General features: G+C 36.5%; 1 protein-coding gene across 1 annotated transcript; it reads left to right on the top strand.

The window, feature by feature from the left end:
- Window positions 1-1,479: 1,479 nt before the first annotated feature.
- LOC308668531 (mast cell carboxypeptidase A-like) lies at window positions 1,480-22,267 on the top strand (the record flags this gene model as incomplete). Its single annotated transcript, XM_081328533.1, has 11 exons — window positions 1,480-1,550; window positions 1,649-1,724; window positions 8,317-8,441; window positions 9,568-9,664; window positions 11,820-11,921; window positions 13,268-13,369; window positions 14,007-14,117; window positions 17,432-17,522; window positions 19,619-19,821; window positions 20,592-20,676; window positions 22,080-22,267. The coding sequence occupies 11 exons, from the start codon at window positions 1,480-1,482 to the stop codon at window positions 22,265-22,267; spliced, it is 1,251 nt and encodes a 416-aa protein (XP_081184659.1).
- Window positions 22,268-25,447: the final 3,180 nt, after the last annotated feature.

The raw sequence follows: 25,447 nt of genomic DNA, 5'->3' as shown, positions 1-25,447 counted from the left end.
ATACATATATTGCTTTATAATAACAAAGTAAAGGCAAAAGTATAAATATATTCAAATGGGCATAAGAATGAGACCAAGTCTTTCCCAAACTATGAGGACCTCTAGATGTACTAGGGCCGTGGTGGTGAACCTATGGTACGGGAGCCACAGGTGGCATGCAGAGCCCTCTCTGTGGGCATGCGCACCATCACCCCAGTCCTAGGCCTTCAGCTGGGTTTTATAAAACCTTTTTGCTTTAGGCCTCCGCCACCATGTGCAAAAAAAAAAAGGTTCAATCAATCAATTTCAACTTCTTGCAGGGAAAAAAAAGTTCTCGCAAAGTTGGATTTGATTGATTTAACTTTTTAGTCCCACTCAGTCTGCCGTTACCACTGCAGCCACGCCCACCCAATGGGCCATGCCCACCCAATTGGCCACTCCCACCCAAAGGGCCACGCCCATCCGGCACCCGATGATACATAAGTGGGTTTTGGGTTGCAGTTTGAGCACTCGGTCTCTAAAAGGTTCGCCATCACTGTACTAGGGCTAACCTCAAAGAGAATTCTCAGACTTGTACTCTCAAGTATACAAATATACAAGTACAAATGCATTCTGTGTCCATGGACATGTTTTCTCATTTATCAAATACTGTACATCATTGTGAGAGTCATTTTCTGAACATTCTTAAAGGTGCTAATAAGTATTACAGTGGCTCCCCAAAAATAAGACCTGGTCTTTTTTTTCTCCAAAGGAGGCACCAGGTCTTATTTTTTGGGGATGTCTTTTCCACGGTGTCACCATGCGGCCAGCCAGACCATTTCTTCTGTGGCTGCTTGCTGCCACTAATGCGCATCGCACCCAGGCTCTGCAGCTGAGAATGGAGCTCTGGATTGATGCACGCAGCACCCCCACCCTCCATTTTGCCATCATAGAACTTCAGGAAAGGCCTCTGCAACTAAGAACCAAGCTCCAGATAGACGCACACGGCGTGCCCGGCCTCCAAGGGCACCACCCACATCAATCTGGAGCTCAGTTCTCGACTGCAGAGAAATAAGGCTGGGGGGTGACGTGTGCATGTGAGCAGCAACAAGCAGCTTCAGAAGTGGGCCAGTGAGTGAGACAGGTGTTGGGACATGGGAGGCTGGCTGCAATGGTAGGTGGGTGGAGGCACGTGGGGTAGCTCCATCCCACCATCCCCACCCTAGCTTGATTTTTAAACATGGGCCTCGCCCAAAACTAGGGCTTATTTTGGGGATAGGGCTTATATTAGGCCCACCCACCCCCAAAAAATCAAGCTAGGGATTATTTTCAGGGTAGGTCTTATTTTGAAGGGAAATACAGTGTGAGATTCCAATACCCATAGTAAATGTACATGAAATCTAAATGCAGACATAACAGCAAAACTTCACATTGTCCAAAGAAATCCTCTGTGGATGTTATCTGATCATCAAACAGAAGAATAAAAATGTCAGAGATGAATGGCAGCAAAGAGAAACGACCATGATATCCCTGTTGGTCCTGGATGTGATGACCATTACTTGTGTTTTCACTTCTGCTCTACGATTTGAAAGGTACAGCCTTTTCACATCATCAAAGGGCACTGGGTTTTTTTGTTTGTTTGTTTCCATGCCTTGGAATGCTGCTCATTGCTTGACTTTCTCTTCTAAAGTGCAAAGGTTTTTCGTGTGAAACCGCAAAATGAAAAGGAAGTAAGTGTCATGAAATCCTTGCCAAGCCTCATACAGGTGAGAAAACTTTGCAACTCAGATGTTTTGTGCCCCTTTAAGGAATTTTGTAAAATGCATGCCTGTTCAAAAAGACATGAATATTTTCTATTTATCAAAGTAGTGTTTGTGTGTGTGTGTATTTCTGTTTGCATATACAGAATCCCAGATATATACATGCAATACAGATTCTTTGCCTGATAGAAGAAAATCAACTGTTTTGAATGCTTCCAATTTTTTAATATATAAAGGATTGTTAAAATGGTATTATATCTCCACAGTTGAAATTTAATTAAAGCAGGAATGGCTCCCCAATATACAATATATCATAGAGCAAGGCAGATTTAGACATCTGGAATATAGTTGTTAGGGCTCAGAGAGAAACTAACAAAATTACTAATGTTTAATACAAAGTTTAAATATTTAATCTGTGGTTAGTGGTTGGGGATGCAAATGGAAGAAAGTTATTTTTCTTTCTTTCTTCACTGTTTTTTATTTCAATATGGGGATGGAGGAATGTAACATCTTGCTTTTTAAACATTTTTTTTTTGCATTTCTATGTTTGCTTTTTTCTACTTTTTTGTATTTATAAACAAATGGATAAAGAAAAAAGGAAAAAACAATGCCTAGTAAACTCAGTTAAAAACCTGTCCTCAGTTCCAAAGCCTGTGTGAAAGTTTGCAATATCTTATTATTATTGTACATTTTTTATTTTCTGCCACAAAGATTTAATTTATCATATATTTTAAGATTCCAAACATCTAGATGATGCAACAGAAAAATTCTGCCCCCCAAATTTAAAAGTAAATTAATTTCTAAAATTAGAGAAATGGGAAGACTCAGTGGATGTTACCATTATCCACTAAATGTTACACTGCATTTTAGTGAAGGGTAATTTTCATAATAAGCACCAATAAATATACTTGTGATGTCTACCTGAAAATTACTGCATAAGAATGAAGATGCAAGCATTAACAATTGCCCATACGAATATTCTCACTATTTCCTGTGGTTTATTTTCTCTCTTTATACAGTACTTAAGAGAATTAAATTCATGCCAGACTGGCATTAAAAGCAATTTGAAAAATTCACATTATCTTAAATTCTCTTTCAAGTTTAGTTGGATTCCTGGTGATTTCATGGATGTGCAGTTTGTGTTTTGTTTTGTTTTTTGCAGCAGCACAAATGTGCTTTTCCACTGTTGGGATGTTTTTGTTTATTTAGAAAGCTTACACAACTACCTACTTTAACATCGGCCAATTCTAGGAATTTAAGAGGTCTGCCATCCAAGTACTAAACAGGCCTGACTCTATTTAACTTCCAAGCCCAGACAATATCAGCCACACAATACCATCTTCTGGGACTATATTTTCATTCACATACAGAAACTTTTCTCAGACTAATATGGCTTTTATAAATTATAAGAGGAAAATGGTCAAAACTTTAAAAAGCAACCTAGCGTATGTAACAAGAAAATAGGTTTGTCTGGCTTTAGACCTTTTCTCATTGTTTTCATAACTCAGCAAACCCTGATTTTACTTCTAAACAAAGAATGCTTTATAAGTAGAATATAAACATGGTGAAAAGCCTTTTCATGGGCTTTCTTTTGACTTGCCTTATGGCCTATGTATAATGTGGATTTTTTAAAAAAAAATCCCTTGCAATTCAAGGTCTTTAACATGCAATGTCAAATAAGAACCAAACAAGAGTAAGCAAAGAATCCAACTCTATCATTCCAATTAAATTACATTACTAATTGCATTATAAATCTAATACCATAAGGATTTCCTCTGTCTTTTCATTACCAAAGGCTGAATCTGTGGCAGAACTTGGCTATAGAATGCATTCTCAAAACAAGGCAGCCTTCCAAGAAATACACAAAAGGATAAGACTGTTTGAAAAGTTCTGTTCCTGGCTTAATTTAATAATTAATTGTCATTAGGATTCTGAGCTGATTTACAGAAGGACTGAAGAAGCTGTAATCTCGAAGCTGCTTATTGTTACAATCCATTTTATGGCCTCCAGAAGCCTTTAACAACACTGACTTTTAGCTTTCCATCATAATAAACCTGCAGTAGAATGAAAATAAAACTTCAGAAAAAGCCAGCCTTGTCTATGAACATGACCAGATCACTTTGGATCTCTGTGCCAACCCCTTTGGCTTTCCATGAAATCTTCCATGGATCCTCTGGCATTTTAGTCCAAACACCCAGATTTTTCCCAAACTATTGTTCAGTGGGACACAACATCTGCCCAACAATTTTACCATCAATTCCCAAAGGAAAGCCAAATGGGTTGCTGAACACCCAAACATAAGAAGACATATAAGTGACCCCACAAAAAAGACACCAGGCTTTGAACTATCACATCAGCAATGGACAATCCCAAATAGGATTCACACCCCACGCAGCATCTGTCAGGAATCTCTGTATAAATGGGGCATTGTATCCTCTTCTGAGAGTGAGTGCAGGGCCCCACATCAAACTGTAAATTACAACATGACCGGCTGCAAGCTAAGAGCACATGCAGTCCAGTGTTTAATATTTTAAAATATAAAAAAGGCTGTGTTTCAATGGTTAGATGGCCTAGACATTGGCATTTGAACATAGATCTTTTTAACATTTACGGTACATTTTATTGTGTTTTACTAATCTAGACAAAATGTTAATATAAATTGCTAGTCCATGTATGATACGCTAAATAAATACATAGGTGGGCTGATTGTACAGCAGATAATAAAGGATCTAAACAGCAAGGTTTAAAAAACATTTCCTTAGTAAAGGCAACATTGTCAGGCACAACAACACTCATGAGAAGCACACAATGAAGCATAGAAGAAGTAAGGTTCCCCCATCACCCCAAAAAAACCTGGTTTGTTTCATCTACATTTCTGGAACAATATTGGTATCTGGTGGCCTTGCTATTTTATGGGACTTTCACCAAGACTGTTGCATATCCCAGCAGCTGTTGCCTCTCACCAGTCCCCTGTGGGGGAAAGAGAATGCTAGGATGAAAATGTCTTTTTTGAAACTCTGCCCACTTTCAGCTCTGGTCCTGCCTATTTTGGGCTCTAACATGTTTAACATTAGAAAAAAAAATCCAAAATAGTTTTCAGCTGGCTTTACAATGAAAAGATATCCCAAATCTAACATAGTAGTAGGAACAATGATTACAAATCATAGTTTAATTTTTGATTGTTTAATTAAAATATTATTTAGAGCAGGGGTCTTCAAACTCGGCCCTTTTGTGACTTATGGACTTCAACTCCCAGAATTCCTCAGCCAGGCACGCTGGCTGAGGAATTCTGGGAGTTGAAGTCCATAAGTCACAAAAGGGCCGAGTTTGAAGACCCCTGATTTAGAGTGTCTTAAATGCAAAACCAAAGCATGACTAGAATAAAATGAGAAATGAAACCTTTCAGTTTCTTTCTCATAACTGCACTCAAGAAGAGAAAAGGTAGCCTGAAATTTGGCCAGGCTTACCATCACAGTGCTAGGGATGTACATATTTTCTTCAATCTGTATTATGCAGTCTGATTCCCAATTCAGGGAGTGACAGATCAGAACAAAGTTCTTCAGCTTTCAATTTCTAAACCTGTGACTTTCAGATTTTTTTAAAAAAGTATATTTTACAAAGAGCTATATTTTAAATATATATTAGCATATACAAAGAGCTATATTTTAAATATATATTAGCATATAATTGAGTTTTCATGCTGTTGTAACAGAGACTGAAACAGGACACAATGTATTTATATAAAGTGGGTTAGGACGCTGAGCTTGTCGATCAGAAGGTCAGCAGTTTGGCGGGTCAAATCCCGAGTGCCGTGTAACAGGGTGAGCGCCTGTTACTTGTCCCAGCTTCTGCCAACCTAGCAGTTCGAAAGCACGTAAAAATGCAAGTAGAAAAATAGGGACCACTACGGTGGGAAGGTAACAGCGTTCTGTGCGCCTTTGGCGTCTAGTCATGCCGGCCACATGACCACAGAGACGTCCTTGGACAAGCGCTGGCTCTTCGGCTTTGAAACGGAGATGAGCACCGGCCCCTAGAGTCGGAAACGACTAGCACGCATGTGCGGGGAAACCTTTACCTTTACCTTAAAATTGATTACTTCATGGATTACTGCCTTGTCGTGGCGAAGGGGCATGCGTAGTTCAATGAAGCTATGAGTTATGCTGTGCAGGGCCACCCAAGATGGACAGGCCATAGCAGAGAGTTCTGACAAAACGTGATCCACTGGAGAAGAAATGGCAACCTACTCCAGTATCTTTGCCATGAAAACCCCATGGACAGGACCAAAAGGCAAAAAGTTATGATGCCCAAAGATGAGCCCCTCGAGTTGGAAGGCGTCCAATATGCTACTGGGGAAGAGCAGAGGGCTAGTACTAGTAGCACCAGAAAAAATGAAGTGACTGGCCAAAGCTGAAAGGACACTCAGCTGTGGATGTATCTGGTGGTGAAAGGAAAGTCCGATGCTGTAAAGATTTTTTCTCCATAGGAACCTGGAATATAAGATCTATGAATCAAGGAAAGCTGGACGTGGTCAAATAAGAGATGACAAGACTGAACATTGACATCTTAGGAATCAGTGAACTAAAATGGACAGGAATGGGTGAATTTAATTCAGATGACCATCAGGTATACTACTGTGGCAAGAATCCCTCAGAAGAAATGGAGTAGCCTTCATAGTCAATAAAAGAGTAGGAAAAGCAATACTGGGTTACAATCTCCAAAATGACAGAATGATTTCAGTTCGAATCCAAGACAAACCATTCAATATCACAGTAGTCCAAGTCTATGCCCTAACTACCAGTGCTGAAGAGGATGAAATTGACAGGTTCTATGAAGCCCTACAGCACCTTATACAATTAACACCAAAAATGATGGCCTTATCATCATGGGGGATTGGAATGCTAAAGTAGGAAGCTAAAAGATAACCGGAATAACAGGCAAGTTTGGCCTTGGAGTACAAAATGAAGCAGGGCACAGACTGATAAAATTTTGTCAAGAGAATACGATGGTCATAGCAAACATTCTTTTCCAATAACCCAACAGATGGCTGTACACATGGAGAACACCAGACGGTCAACACAGATATCAGATTGACTATGTGCTCTGCAGCCAAAGATGGAGAAGCTCTATACAGTCAGTAAAAACAAGACCAGGAGCTGACTGTGGCTCAGACCATGAGCTTCTTGTTGCAAAATTTAGGCTTAAACTGAAGAAAGTAGGGAAAAGCACTAGGCCACTCAGGTATGAACTAAATCATATCTCTGACAAATATACAGTAGAGGTGACAAATAAATTTAAGGAATTAGATCCAATAGACAGAGTGCCTGAAGAACTATGGACGAAGGTTTGCAACATTGTACAAGAGGTAGCAACTAAAACCATCCCAAAGAAAAAGAAATGCAAGAAAGCAAAATGGCTGTCTGAGGAAGCTTTGCAAATAGCTGAGGAAAGGAGGGAAACGAAAGGCAAGGGAGAAAAAGAAAGATACACCCAATTGAATGCAGAATTCCAGAGAATAGCTAGAAGAGATAAGAATGCCTTCTTAAATGAACAGTGCAAAGAAATAGAAGAAAACAATAGAATAGGGAGGACCAGAGATATCTTCAAGAAAATTGGAGATATGAAGGGAACGTTTCATGCAAAAATGAGCATGATAAAGGACCAAAATGGCAGGGACCTAACAAAGCCAGAAGAGATTAAGAAGAGGTGGCAAAATTATACAGAAGAACTATACAAGAATGAGCTTAATGTCCCTGAAAACCACAATGAGGTGGTGTTCACTGCAAGTGAAGGCTATGGTCTTCCCAGTTGCAATGTATGGCAGTGAAAGTTGGACCATAAGAAAGGCTGAGCGCCAAAGAATTGAGGCCTTTGAACTTTGGTGCTGGAGAAGACTCCTGCAAGTCCCTTGGACTGCAAGGCGATCAAACTGATCAGTCCTAGAGGAGATCAACCCTGACTGCTCTTCAGAAGGCCAGATCCTGAAGTTGAAACTCAAATACTTTGGCCACCAAATGAGAAGGAAGGACTCACTGGAGAAGAGCCTAATGCTGGGAAAGGTTGAAGGCAAGAGAAGAAGGGGGTGACAGAGAATGAGGTGGCTGGATGGAATCACTGAAGCAGTAGTTGTGAGCCTAAATGGACTCCAGAAGATGGTAGAGGACAGGAAGGCCTGGAGGAATGTTGTCCATGGGGTCACGATGGGTCGGACACAACTTTGCAACAATAACAACAAAAATTGAGTCAAAATGGACTTTGTGGCATATAATCAATCCATTAAAATTGATCAGTAATAGAGTTATCTTTTTGTCTTCACAAAGCATTCAACTGTGACTAGTCATTACATATGAACTTGTTTTAGTCTTCACACTTCTCCATATCAGATAAAAGCTTACCTTATTTAACAAATGAATTATTTCCCAAATTCAGTGTAAGCTTATACCAATCAACAATTAATATTTCAAAGTTTTGGACAAAACTGAATTCAGTCTTCCTCTCAGAAGTAGAACTGGACAGAAATAAGAAATTGAACAGCAGCAGTTTTGGGGGAGGGGTGTAACTTTCATTTCTATTTCATTTCTATTCATTTCTTTTTGTGCAGATTGATTTTTGGTACCCAGATACGGCACTGCATATAGTCAAACAGATGGAAGTAGATTTCCATGTCAGTGCTGCACAGAGTAATACTGTTGAGGGGCTCCTGAAACAAAATGGCATACCTTATGAGTAAGTTAAACTTCTCTATTTATTTCTCAGGTCTGTGGCTATGTACTTTTGAAATTGTATAGAGATTGCACATGGGATGTGTCTATGTAATATATATTTATGAATCAGTGTGTTTCAATTAATTATTTCTCCCTTATTGGAAAATAGTGCACTTGGATAGGAATGGTAAATTGCTCTTCTTCACTTGTAGCATTCTTTCTGAAAAAAAAGCAGTCCTCCTGGATTGTGCAAAAAACTTCATTCCAAGATAGAGTGGCTTGCTACTGCAGGAGCAACATACAAAATTTCCCATGAAGTTAATATGAAAGATATCTGAAGAGTGGCTTCTTTAAAAAAAATAATTTATATGGCCTGCTCTAACAGATATGAATGATTCAAATACCACTGAAAGCAATGAAATAGTTTTGTCACGTCTAAGCATACTGCCAAATTGAGGGTGAGATTTAAGTTGGATGGGCCCCATGATTTGAAAGTTGTACAAAATCTGCATGCAGTATGCATTGAATAATTAATGTATGTTTAAATAAATATACAAAAATTCAGTCTAAAGTAATTCAAAGTCTGCAGGTGACATTTTTGTCAGTGTGGATTTGTCTGAATGTAGGAGATTTCTTGCTGTTCTTCATTGCTTTCTTTATTGTTTTAACTTGATGTAAGCCCGTGGTGGCGAACGTATGGCACGCATGCCACAGGTGGCACACAGAGCCCTCTCTGTGGGCACGTGCTCCGTTGCCCCAGTCCTAGGCCTTCAGCTGGCTTTTATAAAACCTTTTCGCTTTAGGCCTCCGCCACTGTGTGCAAAAAAAAAAAGGTTCAATCAATCAATTTCAACTTCTCAAGGGGAAAATAAAGATCTCACGAAGTTGGAATTCATTGATTGAACTTTTCAGTCCCACCTAGTCTGCCGTTACCACCGCAGCCATGCCCACCCAATTGACCACACCCACCCAGCACCCGACAATACATAAGTGGGTTTTGGGTTGCAGTTTAGGCACTTGGTCTCTAAAAGGTTCACCATCACTGATGTAAGCCATTCAAAGTCCTTTTGGAGTTAATTGGCTTCTAAAATGCAGAAATAAATGAGCTCAGGTAGAGTATAATTTTCTGATTATTTTTTATCATGTAGAATATTATTTGACAATCTACAAAAAGACATTGAACAGCAGCTTGATGGTGACAAGAACGATGGGCACAGCTATGAAAAATATAATGAATGGGACAAGGTACAGAACTTATATGACATTCGACAAAGGAAACAATCTTCAGCAGAAAGAATCCCCATTTATCAGAGACACTGGGAAGGGAGAGTGATGGCACAATGGCTTATTGATGCTGGATTTGTCAGCTAGAGATGGTTGGCACTCCAGCAGTTTGACACCACGATACCATGTGGCAGAGTGAGCTCCTGTCATTTGCCCCGAGCTCCTGCCCACTTAGCAGATCAAAAGTATATACAAATGAAAGTAGATAAATAGGTATCACTTCAGTGGGAAAAATCTAGCAGTGTTTAATGAGGAAGCAGGAACAAGCACCGGACTTGCCTGGATTCTTCCAAAGTTGGTGGAAGAAAGCCCAGATGACCTGACATACCCCAAACCTTGCTAGTCAGCTGGTGCAAAGCTAGTTCGCCCCTTGTGATGTACTGTGGATAGTGTGCATACGTTAAAAAATGAACTAGCAATTTTAGGCTGCCAGTACTTCTCTGTGGTAAAAAGCATTGTAGACTTCCCTGGCTATATACACCATACACTAAAAAAGAGAGAGAGAGAGAGACATTAGACCATTTGCACTTGTTTGTAATTATATTTGAGTTTACCACTTGGGTGTACATGCATCCTCTGAAGCATGAAGAGTGCACTTGGTGGCTAAAACTGAGTCTAGTTTAGACTATTACCTAAGGAGTCTATCAAAAATGCATGCAAAAATTTTTCACACAGGATTGGACATGTATCTTTTTAGTACTTGGCATATTTCATGGAAGGATTAAGCTATAGCCACAACTACGTGAATTGAAGAAATTGCCCTCTATCATTATTATCGCATTGTCCATTTTCCTTCAGAGTTGTCAATGTTTTTACAGAATCTATTCTTCTACTGCATTTATCAGATGCTTCATCTAAAGCAGTGTTTTACAAACTTGGCAACTTTAGGATGTGTGGACTTAAACTCCCAGAATTCCCAGCCATCAGGAGCTTGAAGTCCACATATCTTAAACTTCAGAAGTTCCTTCTCCCAAAACTTAGTATAATTTATAAATATAATTCTCTAGCAACAGCAAAATTTGCAGGCAATAATATTCTTTTGAAATATTTACCCAGTACATGGAATTTGTTAACTGAACAATGTAAATGTGCCCTTATTATGAACAAAAGATTGATATTGCAGTATTGGAAAGATAAATGTAGGGCCTCTTTCATTCAATGAATTGAGAAGCCAATTGCACTTCCTATAGGATTGCCTATAAAGGAAGACTTTGTATGGAAAAATATAATGAAATATATTCAAATATAATTGAATAATAATAGCATTAGATTACTAATTATAGAATTGCAACTATTTATTGCTAAAATGATATAGATTTTTTTTCTTTTTTCTTTGCTGGTTTTTTTAAATTTTAAAGCACTTTCTATGTGGGTATTTTTCCTCTTCTTTGATAACGTGTGTATTTTTATTTTTGTTTTTTCACCCTTTTTGTTATTTTAAAAGCAATAAAGAGTATATATAAATAGAAAGTTGCCTAAAAAAACACTGCTCCACAGCAATAGATAATAGTATTTTTTATTTCGATGGTGTGAAAAAGTATCACTTAATTTTGTCAGAGCTGAAGTAGCTTCTTGGATGAAAAGTAAAATGTTTTCTAGGAAAAAACCAAGTCCAGTTGTCTTTTGGAAATGTACCTTTGGGACTATTACTCACGTATTTGTACAAATCAGATTTAAAGATAAGACAGGTATATATTCTTACCTTAAATGGATAGCCAGAAGTTTAATGAATATGGGTTCCTTCAGCAGATACTAGACTACTCTTTCTGATTTCAGTATCCCTCAGCTAAATTAAGACCACATTTCTCCAAATTCTGACCAGTATATCATTGGAAATTTGTAGTATCACAAAGCTATAAGACATTTAAATGGGTAAGGTTATGGTAACAGGTATGAGATCAGTTGTTATTTAATGGCCTGGTATCATATGCCTTATCTACAATTAGAAAATCATCTTACTCAACTTATAGGAAGAGAACTATGTTAATCAGCGATACCAAAAAGAACAAGAGTCTAGCAGCACATTGCCCAACTAAAAAAATTTAATTTAATTTCATGGACTGTATATCATTTCATCAACTGCTTTTCCAGCAACCCTTATTTTTCTTTTACCCAGATTTCTGACTGGACTGCCAGAATTGCAAAAAACAACTCAACATTGGTTTCCCGTATCCAGATTGGAAAGACATTTGAAAATCGACCCATATTCCTTCTTCGGGTATGAAAACCTTTTCAGGAAAATAAGCAAAGAACAGATGAAATTGTGTTGAAAAACTCTTTCACACACACACCCAAATTCACCACCCATATCTGGGAAGGATTCAACAATTGTTTGAATAGTTATAAAGCTAGCAGGTTACAGTGAGTTACTGGTCTCTTGCATTCAGAAGAGCCAACAGCAAAAGTCTCAAAGTTACATTGTTCTTATATAGAATGTTGATCAAGTATTTCAGCCATGCATCTACACTAGCCGAAGATCCCAAATGAAGGAAGAATTTATTTACAGCTAATGAGACAAAATAGCCAGAAAGGAGGAAGTGGGTATCTTTCATGGTTTGAAAACATTACAGACACAGTCTCTGATAAGCTACATAGAATCTTTGATATGATTTGCACCAAAGCTTTAATTGTTATCACATGAGAGATAACAAAATGTGTTGAATCTATTTCCTCCTCTAAAGACATTGAATATACTACCTCTTCTGAATGTGCTAATTCCATAATCAATTAATCATCAATAGGTACAAACTAACACACTAAATTCTACTGTTAAAGGTGCTACAAAGGAAATACAGCAAAATACATGTATTTAGTAAAATACATTTGTATTAGTAAGCATAATTGATTCAATCTGAGTTCTTCTTCCAGCTCTCCACTACATGAGGTTATGTGTCATGCTAAGCAACCATGCAATTTGTTCACTTTTAGTTTAGTATTCCACTAGTCCAGCCATCTGATTAACAAATCATGGTTGGTTTATGTTCAAGAACACAAGATCATTCTTTTTTTTTCCTGAACGGAAAACCAATAAAGTACTCCATACCTCATTATATTTTACATAGCAGATGGGGTCAGAATGAGTAGTGGGTGTTGTTAAAACAAAAATTATATTTGCTTTCATTTCATTTACAACACATAAAATTGAAATTAATTAAATATATATAATACAGTTGTTACCACATATATAAAAACATTCTGCTTCTATCACATTGAACAGTGAGCAGTGACTTCCGGAGATCTTTCAAAATCACAGCTGCCCTGGGGCTTAAGGTTATCCATCTTTGGCTTATTATATTATTTTGCTCAATATAATAAGCATGACATGACAACCCAACAATAGAGTCATCCTGCTCTTTCAATGAGACAACAACAATGAAAAAAATGACTTGCATACACATTTCTACATACAAGAATTAGAATGAGACTCTTAGAAACTATTTTTTCTTAATAGCAAAGCTATTTAAAAGTGAAGGTGGCAGAACAGAATGGATCCATCTGTAAGGAATAGTATGGTATTGAAGTGTACTTTCTTAAAAATCTCCCTTTTTTACTTTTTCAAAGCAGATTGGAAAGAAAAGTGAAGAGGGAAAAGCCATCTTTATGGATTGTGGTGTTCACGCACGAGAGTGGATTTCTCCTGCCTTTTGTCAGTGGTTTGTGAAAGAGGTTAATTAACAAGGATTTTTTTTGTCTCATATGTTAACTGTCCTACAAATGTGTTAAAACAACTTCTAGCATCCCTAGAAGTTCTTACTCATTCATAATTGTATTTGTTTGTTTAGTTAGTTGGTTATAGCCCACCTTTATTATTTTTACCAATAACTCAAAGCGGCAAACATACCTAATGCTTCTTCCTCCTCCTATTTTCCCCACAACAATAACCCTGTAAGGTAGTTGGGCTGAGAGAGAGTGACTGGCCCAAGGCCACCCAGCTGACTTTCATGGTTAAGGTGGGAATTAAACTCACAATCTCTTGCTTTCTAGTCTGGTGCCTTAATCACTAGACCAAACTGGCTTTGATCTTTGATTTTGTGATCTTTGCACACTCTATAACTCCAAAAATCAAAGCCCTTGTATACCACTAAACAAATAGAAATGTGAATCATGTTTCTGTATTCTCAAAAGAGTCTATCATGAATGATATGGAAAACAGATTCTATAATGTTATATAGTGTGATGAAGAATGCTGCAGTTCTACATACACTTTATTTATAAGACCATCTGAGCCTAAATTTTGAATATATGGGATCACAGAGAAATGTATTTTTTTTTCTTAAAAAAGTTATGTTTTCTAAATTATCAGGCCATCAGCACCTATGGAAAAAACAGGGACATGACATATATACTGGATAACATGAATTTCTACATCGTTCCTATAGTCAATGTAGATGGGTATGTCTGGAGCTGGACACAGGTATCGTTCATACTTTTTAACAGGATAATCTATGTTTGGTATCTAAGACATGTTCCTAGCCTCCTTGAACCAGCACTCCCAAACCATCAGTTAAAAATCAGCTTTTATTCTGAGAGGCAAAAAAGCATACATCAGAAGTCCTCTATCTTGCCTCTCATTTCAAAAGCTGATGACCCATAATTTCACAAAGCTTGGGGAAGGGCTGAAAATCTGTAAGATTTTAAGCCCTGCTGGCCTTCTGGCACATTTTAAATGCCCTAGATAAATAGATATCCAGCTTTGTTTCATATATGGGGGAATGGGATCTGTGACCCCAGACTTCATAGGACCCTCATCCCCATTTTATAATTTTGGAGACCACTTTAACTATGAATTCAGAATTTTCTCCCATTATGAAGTGAAGGCATCAAAGTGAAACATCCTCTGATGATATTTCAGTTCTGAATACAATAGAAATTTTGCATACTAAAAATATATATCTTACATTTGCTAATAAGAATAGAAATAGCTATTGAAAACAACAAAACAAAATTAATAGAAAGCAGAAATGATTGCAAATATCTCTACAGCAAGGAGCAGATGAGAATAACAAAAGATATGTATAATGTTATATCAGAATTAATAGCAATACAATAATATCTATCTATATCCATTTATCTCTATTTCTATCTATCTATCTATCTATCTATCTATCTATCTATCTATCTATCTATCTATCTCTATCATAAAACAGTAATATCCAAGCCACCAGATCTGCTTAGTTTATTTTATTTTATTTTATTTATTTAGTTCAATATCTCTTTTAAATTATATATATTTGCTTCAGATCTAATTAATTCAACCAGCATCTAGCCAAAATCAGAGACTTGTGGAGAAAAAGCAAAATTATATGCAGCACCTGTGCAGTTATGAATGTTCCTAAAAGGACACATATCTGCTCCATGAGCTGCATTGGTTGCTGGTTTTTCAACATGCTGATTTTGACCTTTAAAGTCCTACAAGGCATGAGGCCAGGTTATCTGAAGGACCACCTCTCCCGTTATTTCTACCCATCCCATCAGGTTCCGCAGGAGAGGCATGTTGCAGGTTCCATCCAGTTGACTGGAAATGAGCCTTTTCTGTTGTGGCACCTGCTCTGGTGGAACGTTATCCCTCCTGAAGCAAGAATAACCCCAGTCCTTATGGCCTTTTACAATGCTCTCAAAACAGGCCTGGAGATCCCTTGGAAGCAGAGAATCCAGACATTGTTTGCACTATGTATGACAGAATAGAATAGAATAGAATAGAATAGAATAGAATAGAATAGAATAGAATAGAATAGAATAGAATAGAATAGAATAGAATAGAATAGAATAGAATAGAATAGAATAGAATAGAATAGAATAGAATAGAATAGAATAGAATAGAATAGAATAGAACTTTGAAGGTCTTCTAGTCCAGCCCCCTGCTCAAGCAAGAGAACCTATACCATCTTAGACAAGTAACTGTCTAACCTCTTCTTGAAAATCTCCAGAGATAGAGAGCCCATGATTTCTGGAGGCAAGCTGTTGCACTGATTAATTGTCCTCACTGTCAGGAAGTTTCTCTTTAATTCCAGGTTGCTTCTCTCTTTGATTAGTTTCCAACCATTATTTCTTGACCTGCCCTCTGGTGCTTTGGTGAATAATGTGACCCCCTCTTCTTTGTAGCAGCCCCTCAAAAACTGGAATACTGCTATCATGTCTTCCCTATTTCTTCTTATCTTTAGATTAGCCAAATCCAAGTCCCGCAACCATTCTTCATGTTTTAGTCTCCAGGCCTTTGATCATCTTAGTTGCTCTTCTCTGAATTTTTTCCAAACTCTCAACAACTTTTTTGTGATATGATGACCAAAATTGGCTGCAGTATTCCAGATTTGGTCTTACTAGGGTTTTATAAAGCGGTACTAATACCTCGCATGTTCTTGATTTCTATGCCTCTGTTTATTCAACCCAGGACTGTATTAACTTTTTTGGCTGCTGCTGCACACTGCTGGCTCATAACCATCTTACACAAACCTACACAAACTTGTTTTCCTTATGTTTGTGATTTAATCATTTTAGCTGGTTTATACATTTGATTTTAGTGGTTTTGTTATATGCTGCCTTCACACATACACACACACACACAAATACAAACACACACTTTTACAGAACTTTAAAAAGAAAGCCTGAAGGTTGGGGTTAGGGAGGCTGTTGCTTAGGTCTTGGTCTCTTTAACATCTTGGTACTAACAAGAAAATTCTGCAAAGAATTTACGGTGGAACAAATCTAAATGTAGATAGATTTCACTGATTGTGGTTACAGTTACCAAGCCACAGAATGTTTCTATCAATATAACATTAGTAGTGAAAGGGAGGATGGGTGCTTATTAAAATCAATTACCTGCTAAATGGATATGTGTGGATAAAACCATGATTGGGGAAATTAATGAATTAGTTTTACTGCCATGATTGAAACATATCTAACCATCTTAGATACCAATCTTATAAGATTATATCCTGCTAAGGCAAGAACCAGACAGATTTTAAGACCACCAAGGACTGCATCAAGAAGCAATTAATTCTGAAGGACAAAAATAAGGCACTCCTGGATTTAAATCTACTTGGACATATAAAAGCTCCTGATATTTTTCTAATGTAGTAGGAAATCTGTTATTCTATATGCCTTGTTCTGGGTTTGAAGTAGTGTACATTTTAATCTAGTCAAGCCATGTCTTCGAAATTTCTACCAGATTAAGGCCAAAAGTCAAGATAAGCTGTGAAATGTTAGAGAGCAGTCTAATTAGGGCAACTTGATGGGATCTTTTCCATTTGTAAGGACATTTATCTAATGCAGGTGTCCCCAACCCCTGGTCCATGGAGCGGTACCAGGCTGCAGCATGCCAGCAACTGGGCTGCACAAACAAGCAAAATCCCATCTGCGGGATGCAGGCAGCACACAAAAACATGCCCCCTCTTGTCTACCGAAAAACCTTTCTCCGTGGAACCTGCCCCTGGTGTCCAAAAGGTTGGGGACCTCTGGCCTAATGGATCTGAGAATGCCTCGCTTCTTCCCTCATTCTTTTACAGAACACTTGAACAAACTTTTTATCTGAACTACATAGCAAAGAGTTACAGCTAAACAAGGGAATCAGGCTATCAAAGGAAAGCTCACTCAACACAATGCCATTTTTCATTGCATTGTCTTTCTACAGAAAATTAATGCATTCCACTCATAATCAGTATAAAGAAAGAGAAAATATAGAAAAATGTTTATGGGTCAGATTGAAGTCCCTAAATGATTTTTGTCCAGCAGGATCGTTTCTGGAGAAAGAATCGTTCTAATGCATCCCAGAGTAACTGCATTGGCGTTGACATCAATAGGAACTTTAATGTTGCATGGAGCAGTAAGTAGCCTTTGCAACATTATCTATACCTTCACGTTATTTTCATATGACTAATCCAGATGGTGTTTCAGTAAAATTACTTAGATTGCCACTAGACATTTAGAGGAAATCAAAAAGACTTGGGTTGACAAATAGCATGTTTAATGAACTTAGGAACTAAGATTGAGTAAATATCTCATTTTTATTATCACCAAAAATATAAGTAATGCTCCTTAAAATATTATATAGATCGTACCTTATCTCAGTTGTACTTTCATCAGTTTTATGTCCAACATCAATTTCATGTTGGAGCTAAAAGGATGAAAGAACAGCCCTTCATTTTTGTTACTCTTATAAAGTAGTACATACATTTTGGATACAATTCTTCAAATAGGACTGATAACAAAATCACCATATTAAGCATATGCTACAAGTAAAAATATATTTAGTGTGGAGAATAAATTGTAAACAGTAAAACATTAACTCTTTGTCCTTAATAGCAGTAAGTTAAGTTATAAGACAACATTGGAAAGAGTTAGGATCATGACAGAGTTTTAGACCTGGTCTTTATAGAAAAAATAAGCTTATTAACTAAAATCATTGAAAAAAGATGGTGGAGAAAGTTTAATTTTATGTAGATAGGAATGACTCTATCTCAAGTATAAGAGATCCTCCATTAAAGATTGTAGAAGCTTTGGGGAAAATGAAATATATTATAAAATGTCATACTTTCTGTTTTCCTATGTAACTCAAATGTCTATAACTGTTCTGACCTCCATATCAAGCCCTAAACAACGGAAGAAATTGCTTTAATATTGGTTACCATAGCACCATACATCACATCAGTATTGACGCTCATTTCTTAACTACTGTGGGAAGTACAAAATTCTGGTCTTTTATTCTTCGATTTTAGTTTATTTATGTTAATGAGGTAAGGTAGCATTGTACGCTCCCCAGAGCTCTATTGCAATTTGTCACCAAAATGTAGCAATGTAACTTGCCATCAAAATTGTAGTGTTCATGCTTCCATTTAAAAGGGAATAAATCCTTTCTTTTCTTCATTTTTTCATGTTTTTATCAGATGCGTTTACATGTGTTTTAAATGTTTTCTGACTGATCAAGATAGTATTTTATTTTTATACTATACAAGCTATTTCTCTAGGTGTAATTTGCAATTTCTGAAAAGTCTTTCACTGATGTAGGGCATCAAATTTCAATTACCAGATTTCCTTGAAGACTAAAAATCCTTTGTTAAAAAGCATTGTTTCATATTGAAACATTAGTATACATTAGGGGTGTCAAACTGCCAGCCCAAAGGCTGAACAGATCATGAGGAAACCACGCCTACCCCATTGCTGGCAATGGGAAAAAACTTCTGATACGTCACACGATGTCACATGACGTCATGAGTTTGACATGTCTGGTGTACATAATGATTAAGCACTATAAAAATTCAGCTAGGCCTTGGGAAGTGACTTTTTTCAAATTGATTATTGCTTTGAAGTACTTATCTGTGTGAACATGTATGTCCAAGAGGTTAATGCACCTGGAGGCTGTGAGTGCTTTAGGCATGAAGCTGGGTGACTATGGGCCAGTCACTCTCACTTAGCCCATGAAAGGCAGCAAGCCAATCAGTCAATTCTTGTTGCAACCAATGAGTCAACACTCTATTGGTCCAAAAGCAAGTGGAGCCTGTACTTGTGTGATAACGCTAGGAAAAAAAGAGGTAAGCTTCTATCTATTATATATGTAATAATATATGGAAATTGTATCCTATTAAATATTCTAGTACAATAATTGTCAAGTGTTACATTTTTGCATAATATTTAAACTATCTCTAGAGTATATTCCTATGAACATTTACTAGGAGTAATTCCTACTGAATACATTGGGACCTACTTTTGAATAAACTTGCAAAAAAAAAAACCCTCTGCAGTGAAATCTGTGAGTTACTTGAAAATGCTTAAATGGTTTATTTCTATTAATAAAATTAACATGCTAAATGGAAAATGTCCTGATTCAAAGCAAACAAATAAACATTTATCATAAACATTGTCTACACTAACCAGGATCAACTTAACTGTGCAATAAAATGTAACTGTTGTTTCCACCAACAGCTGCTGATGCTTCCAGAAATCCCTGTGAAGAAATATATTGTGGATCTGCCCCAGAATCTGAACCAGAAACTAAAGCAGTTGCTTCATTCATCCGTAGCCATCTTTCTTCAATCAAGGGCTACCTCACCATGCATTCCTACTCTCAGATGATATTGTTCCCTTTTGGTTATACCTATAAGAAGACAGCAAATTATAATGAATTGGTATGAAGGCATTGCAATTGTCCCATTTCCTAAAATTTCTAATTTGAGTCTGTCTGCTTTGTGCTCAGTCAACACAATTCTTTAGCAATCTTGAGATGGAATCCTATCATCATTTTTAACATGTATCAAACAAAGAGATTCACATCCAGAAATCCTAGGATTTCATGTGGCTTATCGTTCCCATCAAAAATTAATACCAAATTGTTAAATTTAACATGATGAAAGAGGACTATTTTAAATAAATGGCAATTGATTATAGGAACGTAATTTTGATTACCTATCAATAAATTAAATCAAGGTTGATTTTTGCCCTGCCTCCAACTTACTTTCTTGTCCTAGAAGTGTAATTCCCAAGATCTTATCCATTAGAATTTTTAATCACATATGGCACTTTTAGACCTGCCAAATATATAATAACATCCAGAATGTACAAGCTAGTCGAAATCTGCATTTCTCAGAATTTTGATATAATTCAAAATGTTCTTACAAAAATTGCACCCTAGGAACATTAGAACTACACATTACTAGAACAAGCTAAAATTAGAATAATTCATATGAACATTTGTGTGAATTTTTTGCTGTATTCGTAAGCAATGGAAATGTCCAGATGATGTCAATAAGATAAAAAACTCAATGAAGCACAATTGGGTAAGCAAAATTCATCCAGGTATCCTAGATTCTGTGGCTCAAAAAAGCATATAGGAAGTTTACTTTTAAGACATATGTATTTTGCTCCAATTGATGCTGGTTTCTTCTTTGTTTGATACTAGAATGAACTTGCAAAAAGAGCTGTCAAAGCTATAGCCAGCCTATATGGTAAAGTGTATAAGTATGGAACATCAGCATCTACTATCTGTACGTATTTTACACATTCTTAAAAGACATATTACATCCTTTATAAGTCATGCTGGATAGTGATAGGGTTTTCTTCCTCTGCTTAGAAGAAAAAACAGTAGCATGGAGATGCAGCACTTGTGGAAAATACAAGTAATCCTCGGTTAATGATTATTTGTTCAACAATTATTTAAAGTCACAACAGTGCAGGAAACCTATGGCCGGTCCTTGAAGTTGCTTCCATTGCAGCATTGCTGCAATCAGAGACTACCACTTGCAACTTTCACTGCCAGATTCCAATAAGCAAAGTGAATGGAAAAGAAGGCAAGTAGTTGCAAGTTGCAGTAAGTTGCAGTCACTTGACACTGTGCTTCATGATAGTGTACAATTCACTAAATAACCACAACCAGAACTGCCATCTTAAGTTGGTATGGTCACATGATTTTTCACTTTACAACCTTAGCAATGGAGTTACCAGTCTCAGTTACGGTCATTTACTGAGGACTAACTGTACCATCTACAATATAAAAGAGCTGTTGAGAGTTTGCATATTCTCATAAACCCAATGCAATCTCTCTTGTAAGTATGTGCAAATGAAGCCACCAAAAAAGTGACAAATAAGAAGAAGATCCAAAGGTTTAGGTATCCTGAAAAGAGCTCATCTTTGACTTTTTCTGAGGGCCCTATATAGGGAATGGAGAGAGGAAAGACAGATCAAGATGGCTAAAACAGATGTGAGTGAAAATGGAGATAGCCCATGAATGCATAAAATCCCATGAGTTTAAACTGATATTTCAAAGAGATTAATAACAGATCAATCCCACATCACTGATTTCAGGAATGTGTTTGTTTTTTTCCTTTTAGAAAAGAAGCAGGCAACTGAGCCATAGCAATAGACTAGTAATTAGACTTATACACCACTTCATAGTACTTTAAAGCCCTCTCTAAATGGTTTACAGAGTCAACATATTGCCCCTAACAATCTGGATCCTCATTTTACAGACCTTGGAAAGATGGAAGGTTAACTCAATCTTGAGCCAGTCAGGATCAAACTGGTGGCAGTTGGCAGAATTGGCCTGCAGAACTGCATTCTAACCACTGCACCACCACAGCTTCATAGAATTCCTATAGCATTCTACATAAACTGTTTTTCCATCTACCTCCATTTTTATTACTGGCAGTAGTTTTCCAAGTTGTGAGAGGGCTTTCATAACTTATGATTCCTGGTACTGTTTTTAAAATGGAAGCAACTAATCTTAAACATTTCACTTTCCTCATGACTTCCACAAGTGAACAACAGTCTCCCCCTCTTAAAGTTATTCAAACACCAATATCTTACCTTCACTTTTATTATTTTGTTTTTATTTCCCTTTTCCCCCCTGCTATGTTTCCTGTCATTCTATTTGTTGTGCCTTGCTTTACAGATCTTTCTTCCGGTTGTTCCGATGACTGGGTATTCAACCAGGGGATCAAATACTCCTTCACCTTTGAGCTTCGTGATAAAGGCAAATACGGATTCCTTCTCCCTGAATCCCAGATCAAGCCAACATGCCAGGAAATAATGCTAGCAGTCAAGTTAATTGCCAGTCACATCCTCAACAAGACTTTATAATTTGGACTAATGCTTTTGGATGAATTATAGATGTTTGGAAAGTAATAAATCATCATTTATTACATGAAAAATATTTGTTTTGAATTTGAAAGCACTTTTGGGATCTGTGGTCCCAAGTCAATGCAAAACAAGGCATTTTAGCTTCTTCAGTTTCAAGCATAAAATATAATTTCACAAATAGTCTTCCTGCAAACGTTATTCTAATTATGAGACACAGAGGGACATTCCAGAAAAGAAAGGTTTTTATACTTACCTTCAATATCTGTACAAATTCTGAATTAAGGAAAATGTATGGTTTTGGTTAATTGAAAGACGAGTCAGTTAAGACAACTTGAATTAAATTAGCTATGGTATATATTTTCTTAGAATTAAATAGAAAAATAAAGGGATTTTCTTTTGTTTTTATGATTGTTTTGAATGAAAGTCAAATGGAACACCCAATCCCTCATTAGAAATCAAAATGAAAGGAGGCTATAGTGTAATTTTTATAAGATGCACACAGCCAAATAATATTTTGGCATCTTGTGTGTCCCTTAGATTAAGTGGATATTTTTACAAGTGCAAATCACAGCTGAAGTGGAAGAAACCAGGACTGGACCATGTTGTACTGGATCAGATGTACTACCTTTTCTTTTGATAAGGCTGAAAATTATTCCTTCATACTAAGCTTTTCTTTATATTGGAAGAAGTTTCACTGCTGAGAATTAAAGTTTGTCTTGTAATGCAAGTAACATCTCCCAGAGGTGATTTTCATTGTAACAGGTCATGAGGGAAAAAGATTAAACTCATCTTCCCAAATTCCTGTTGTTTCAATAATGTTTTTTCTTCTCATGAGAGCTATTTACAGGTGTAAAAACAGTCACACAAAATTAACATTATTTAGAATTATTGCAGCTATGTGCTACATTAAGCCATAATGTAGCTTGCTTCATTGTGATTTAATATATGCATGAGTCCAGCCAATCATTCCTTATTCAAGCAAACCTGTTAAACAATTCATGATGTATTTTGATAGGTGAATCTAGCCACTGAATATGATAGTTTGGTTCTCAAAGATGCCAGTGGCAGCAAGGGCAGGAACCTTTTGCAGTCCCCAAAATTGTTTCAGAGGAATTCAGATGTACTGAGTACATAGGTTGTTATATTTTGTATTATTCTTAGTTTCAGAAAAAGATGCAGATATAAAACTTAAATCTAACCATAAATTAGAATACTCAGATGGCTGTAAAAGGCAACTATTTATCTATGTGTTTTCTCCACTGGTTAAATTATAAAAACATTATGCATTCGTGTCTTTTCTCAAACCCATGTCTGATTACTTTTCTTTATAAAATTTATGGTCTCTTGATCATCTTCCTTGCCATGTTCTAAACCTGTCCCACGTTCTCTGAATTCATTTTAAAGTGAGATGTTCAGAATGGGACACCATAGCTGATATTAGTCTGACATCAGCAAAATAAAGTAAAAGTATTGCTTTCTGCAGTTTAAAAATTAGGCTTCTGTTGATTTAACCCAGGGGTCTTCAAAATTGGCCCTTTTATGACTTGTGGACTTCAACTCCCAGAATTACTCAGCCAGTGTGCCTGGCTGAGGAAATAATAATAATAATAATAATAATAATAATAATAATAATAATAATAATAATAATAATAATAATAATAATAATAATAATAATAATAATAATAATAAGAATAAGAAGAATAATAATAATAATAATAATAAGAAGAAGAAGAAGAAGAAGAAGAAGAAGAAGAAGAAGAAGAAGAAGAAGAAGAAGAAGAAGAAGAAGAAGAAGAAGAAGAAGAAGAAGAAGAAGAAGAAGAAGAAGAAGAAGAAGAAGAAGAAGAAGAAGAAGAAGAAGTTGGAAGGGACCTTGGAGGTCATCTAATTCTGGGAGTTGAAGTCCACAAGTCATAAAAGGGCCAGGTTTGAAGACCTCTGATTTAACCTGAAAATGTATCCAAGCAATATCATTTAGATTCTACATGTTTTGATTGTATAAGGCCAAGTGTAGTCATGTTCTACATGCAATTTTTGAAGCCTTTAAAAGAACCACACAAAATTGTCTGATTTAATATATTGATCCCTTGCTTAGCCCAAGTATTCCAATAAACAATTAAACTATTTTCATATTTTAGGTTATTCTACAAAGTCAGTTTCTCTGGTGATTCAGGGTCAAAATGTTACTGCTTAGCTATTATTGACCAAATGTGCCTGCCTGTTTTCAAGGGTGGAAATGAAGATATGTATAAACCCACATCCTAAAACTTGCCATGACTTCAGATCATTACTCTCCAAGTAGACCAAGAAAGGGGAACAGTGCCATGGACCTGTTAAAAATTGTCCTCTCATTCCCTGATCCATGCTTGTCCAAACAGCACACTACACAAGCCAATAGAATTAGTCAGCATATATTTGTTTCAGTTTCTCAAAGCCCTTTTGGAGATCCTCCAACAACTTTCTTATTTTACATTATCTCTCTTTTTCCCATGCATTTTCAGATTATTATTAAATTTCATGGTGTGGCCATTCATGATATCTATTCACAACTTTAAATGGCATAAAATTTAAATCTTACTCAATATTTCACCTGCTTCAGTCTCTTTGAGGAAGGACTGTTGCTCCACTTCGACTAAAGAAAATCAATGTTTTTTTCCCTTGTTTTCTACAATTTTCTGTCTGACCATCTCTGACCAAATCAAGCACTTTATGGGTCCTGACCAGCACTGACATTTTTCACTGTGCATTGACTGAATCTTGCAATCTTGAAATGACCACCCTTCCTTAGGTAGGTGCATTGTTTAGCCAGCATTGCCCTCTGCTGGGTCTTGTTTTAAGCACACAGTTGTTAATTTTAATTTTTATTAAAAAGGGTGGGTCGGAGAATGGGAGCTAAGGTGGTTGAGGTGGTGAACTTGTTCTCTGTGGAAGTCATTGTTTTTATTTATTTTGTTGGTTTAATTTCTTTTTGTGTAAGTATATTTGTTTTATGTTTTTAATTCTAGGTACAGTTTCTTTTGTTCCTGGTTGGATTATTTTCATAATAATTCTTTGAAGCCATATATTATTTATCTGTATATCCATAATGCTATTTTTAATGCTTTCAAGGGTGGCTTAATTTCTATTGTTTCTATGTATAATTATATTGTATAAAATTTTCATATGCTGAATTTAAGTATA

Source organism: Vipera berus (genome assembly GCF_964194415.1).
Source record: "Vipera berus genome assembly, chromosome: 5".
NCBI lineage: Eukaryota > Metazoa > Chordata > Lepidosauria > Squamata > Viperidae > Vipera > Vipera berus.
Note: the sequence above shows the minus strand (reverse complement) of the source record. Positions and strands in the feature narration are given on the sequence as shown.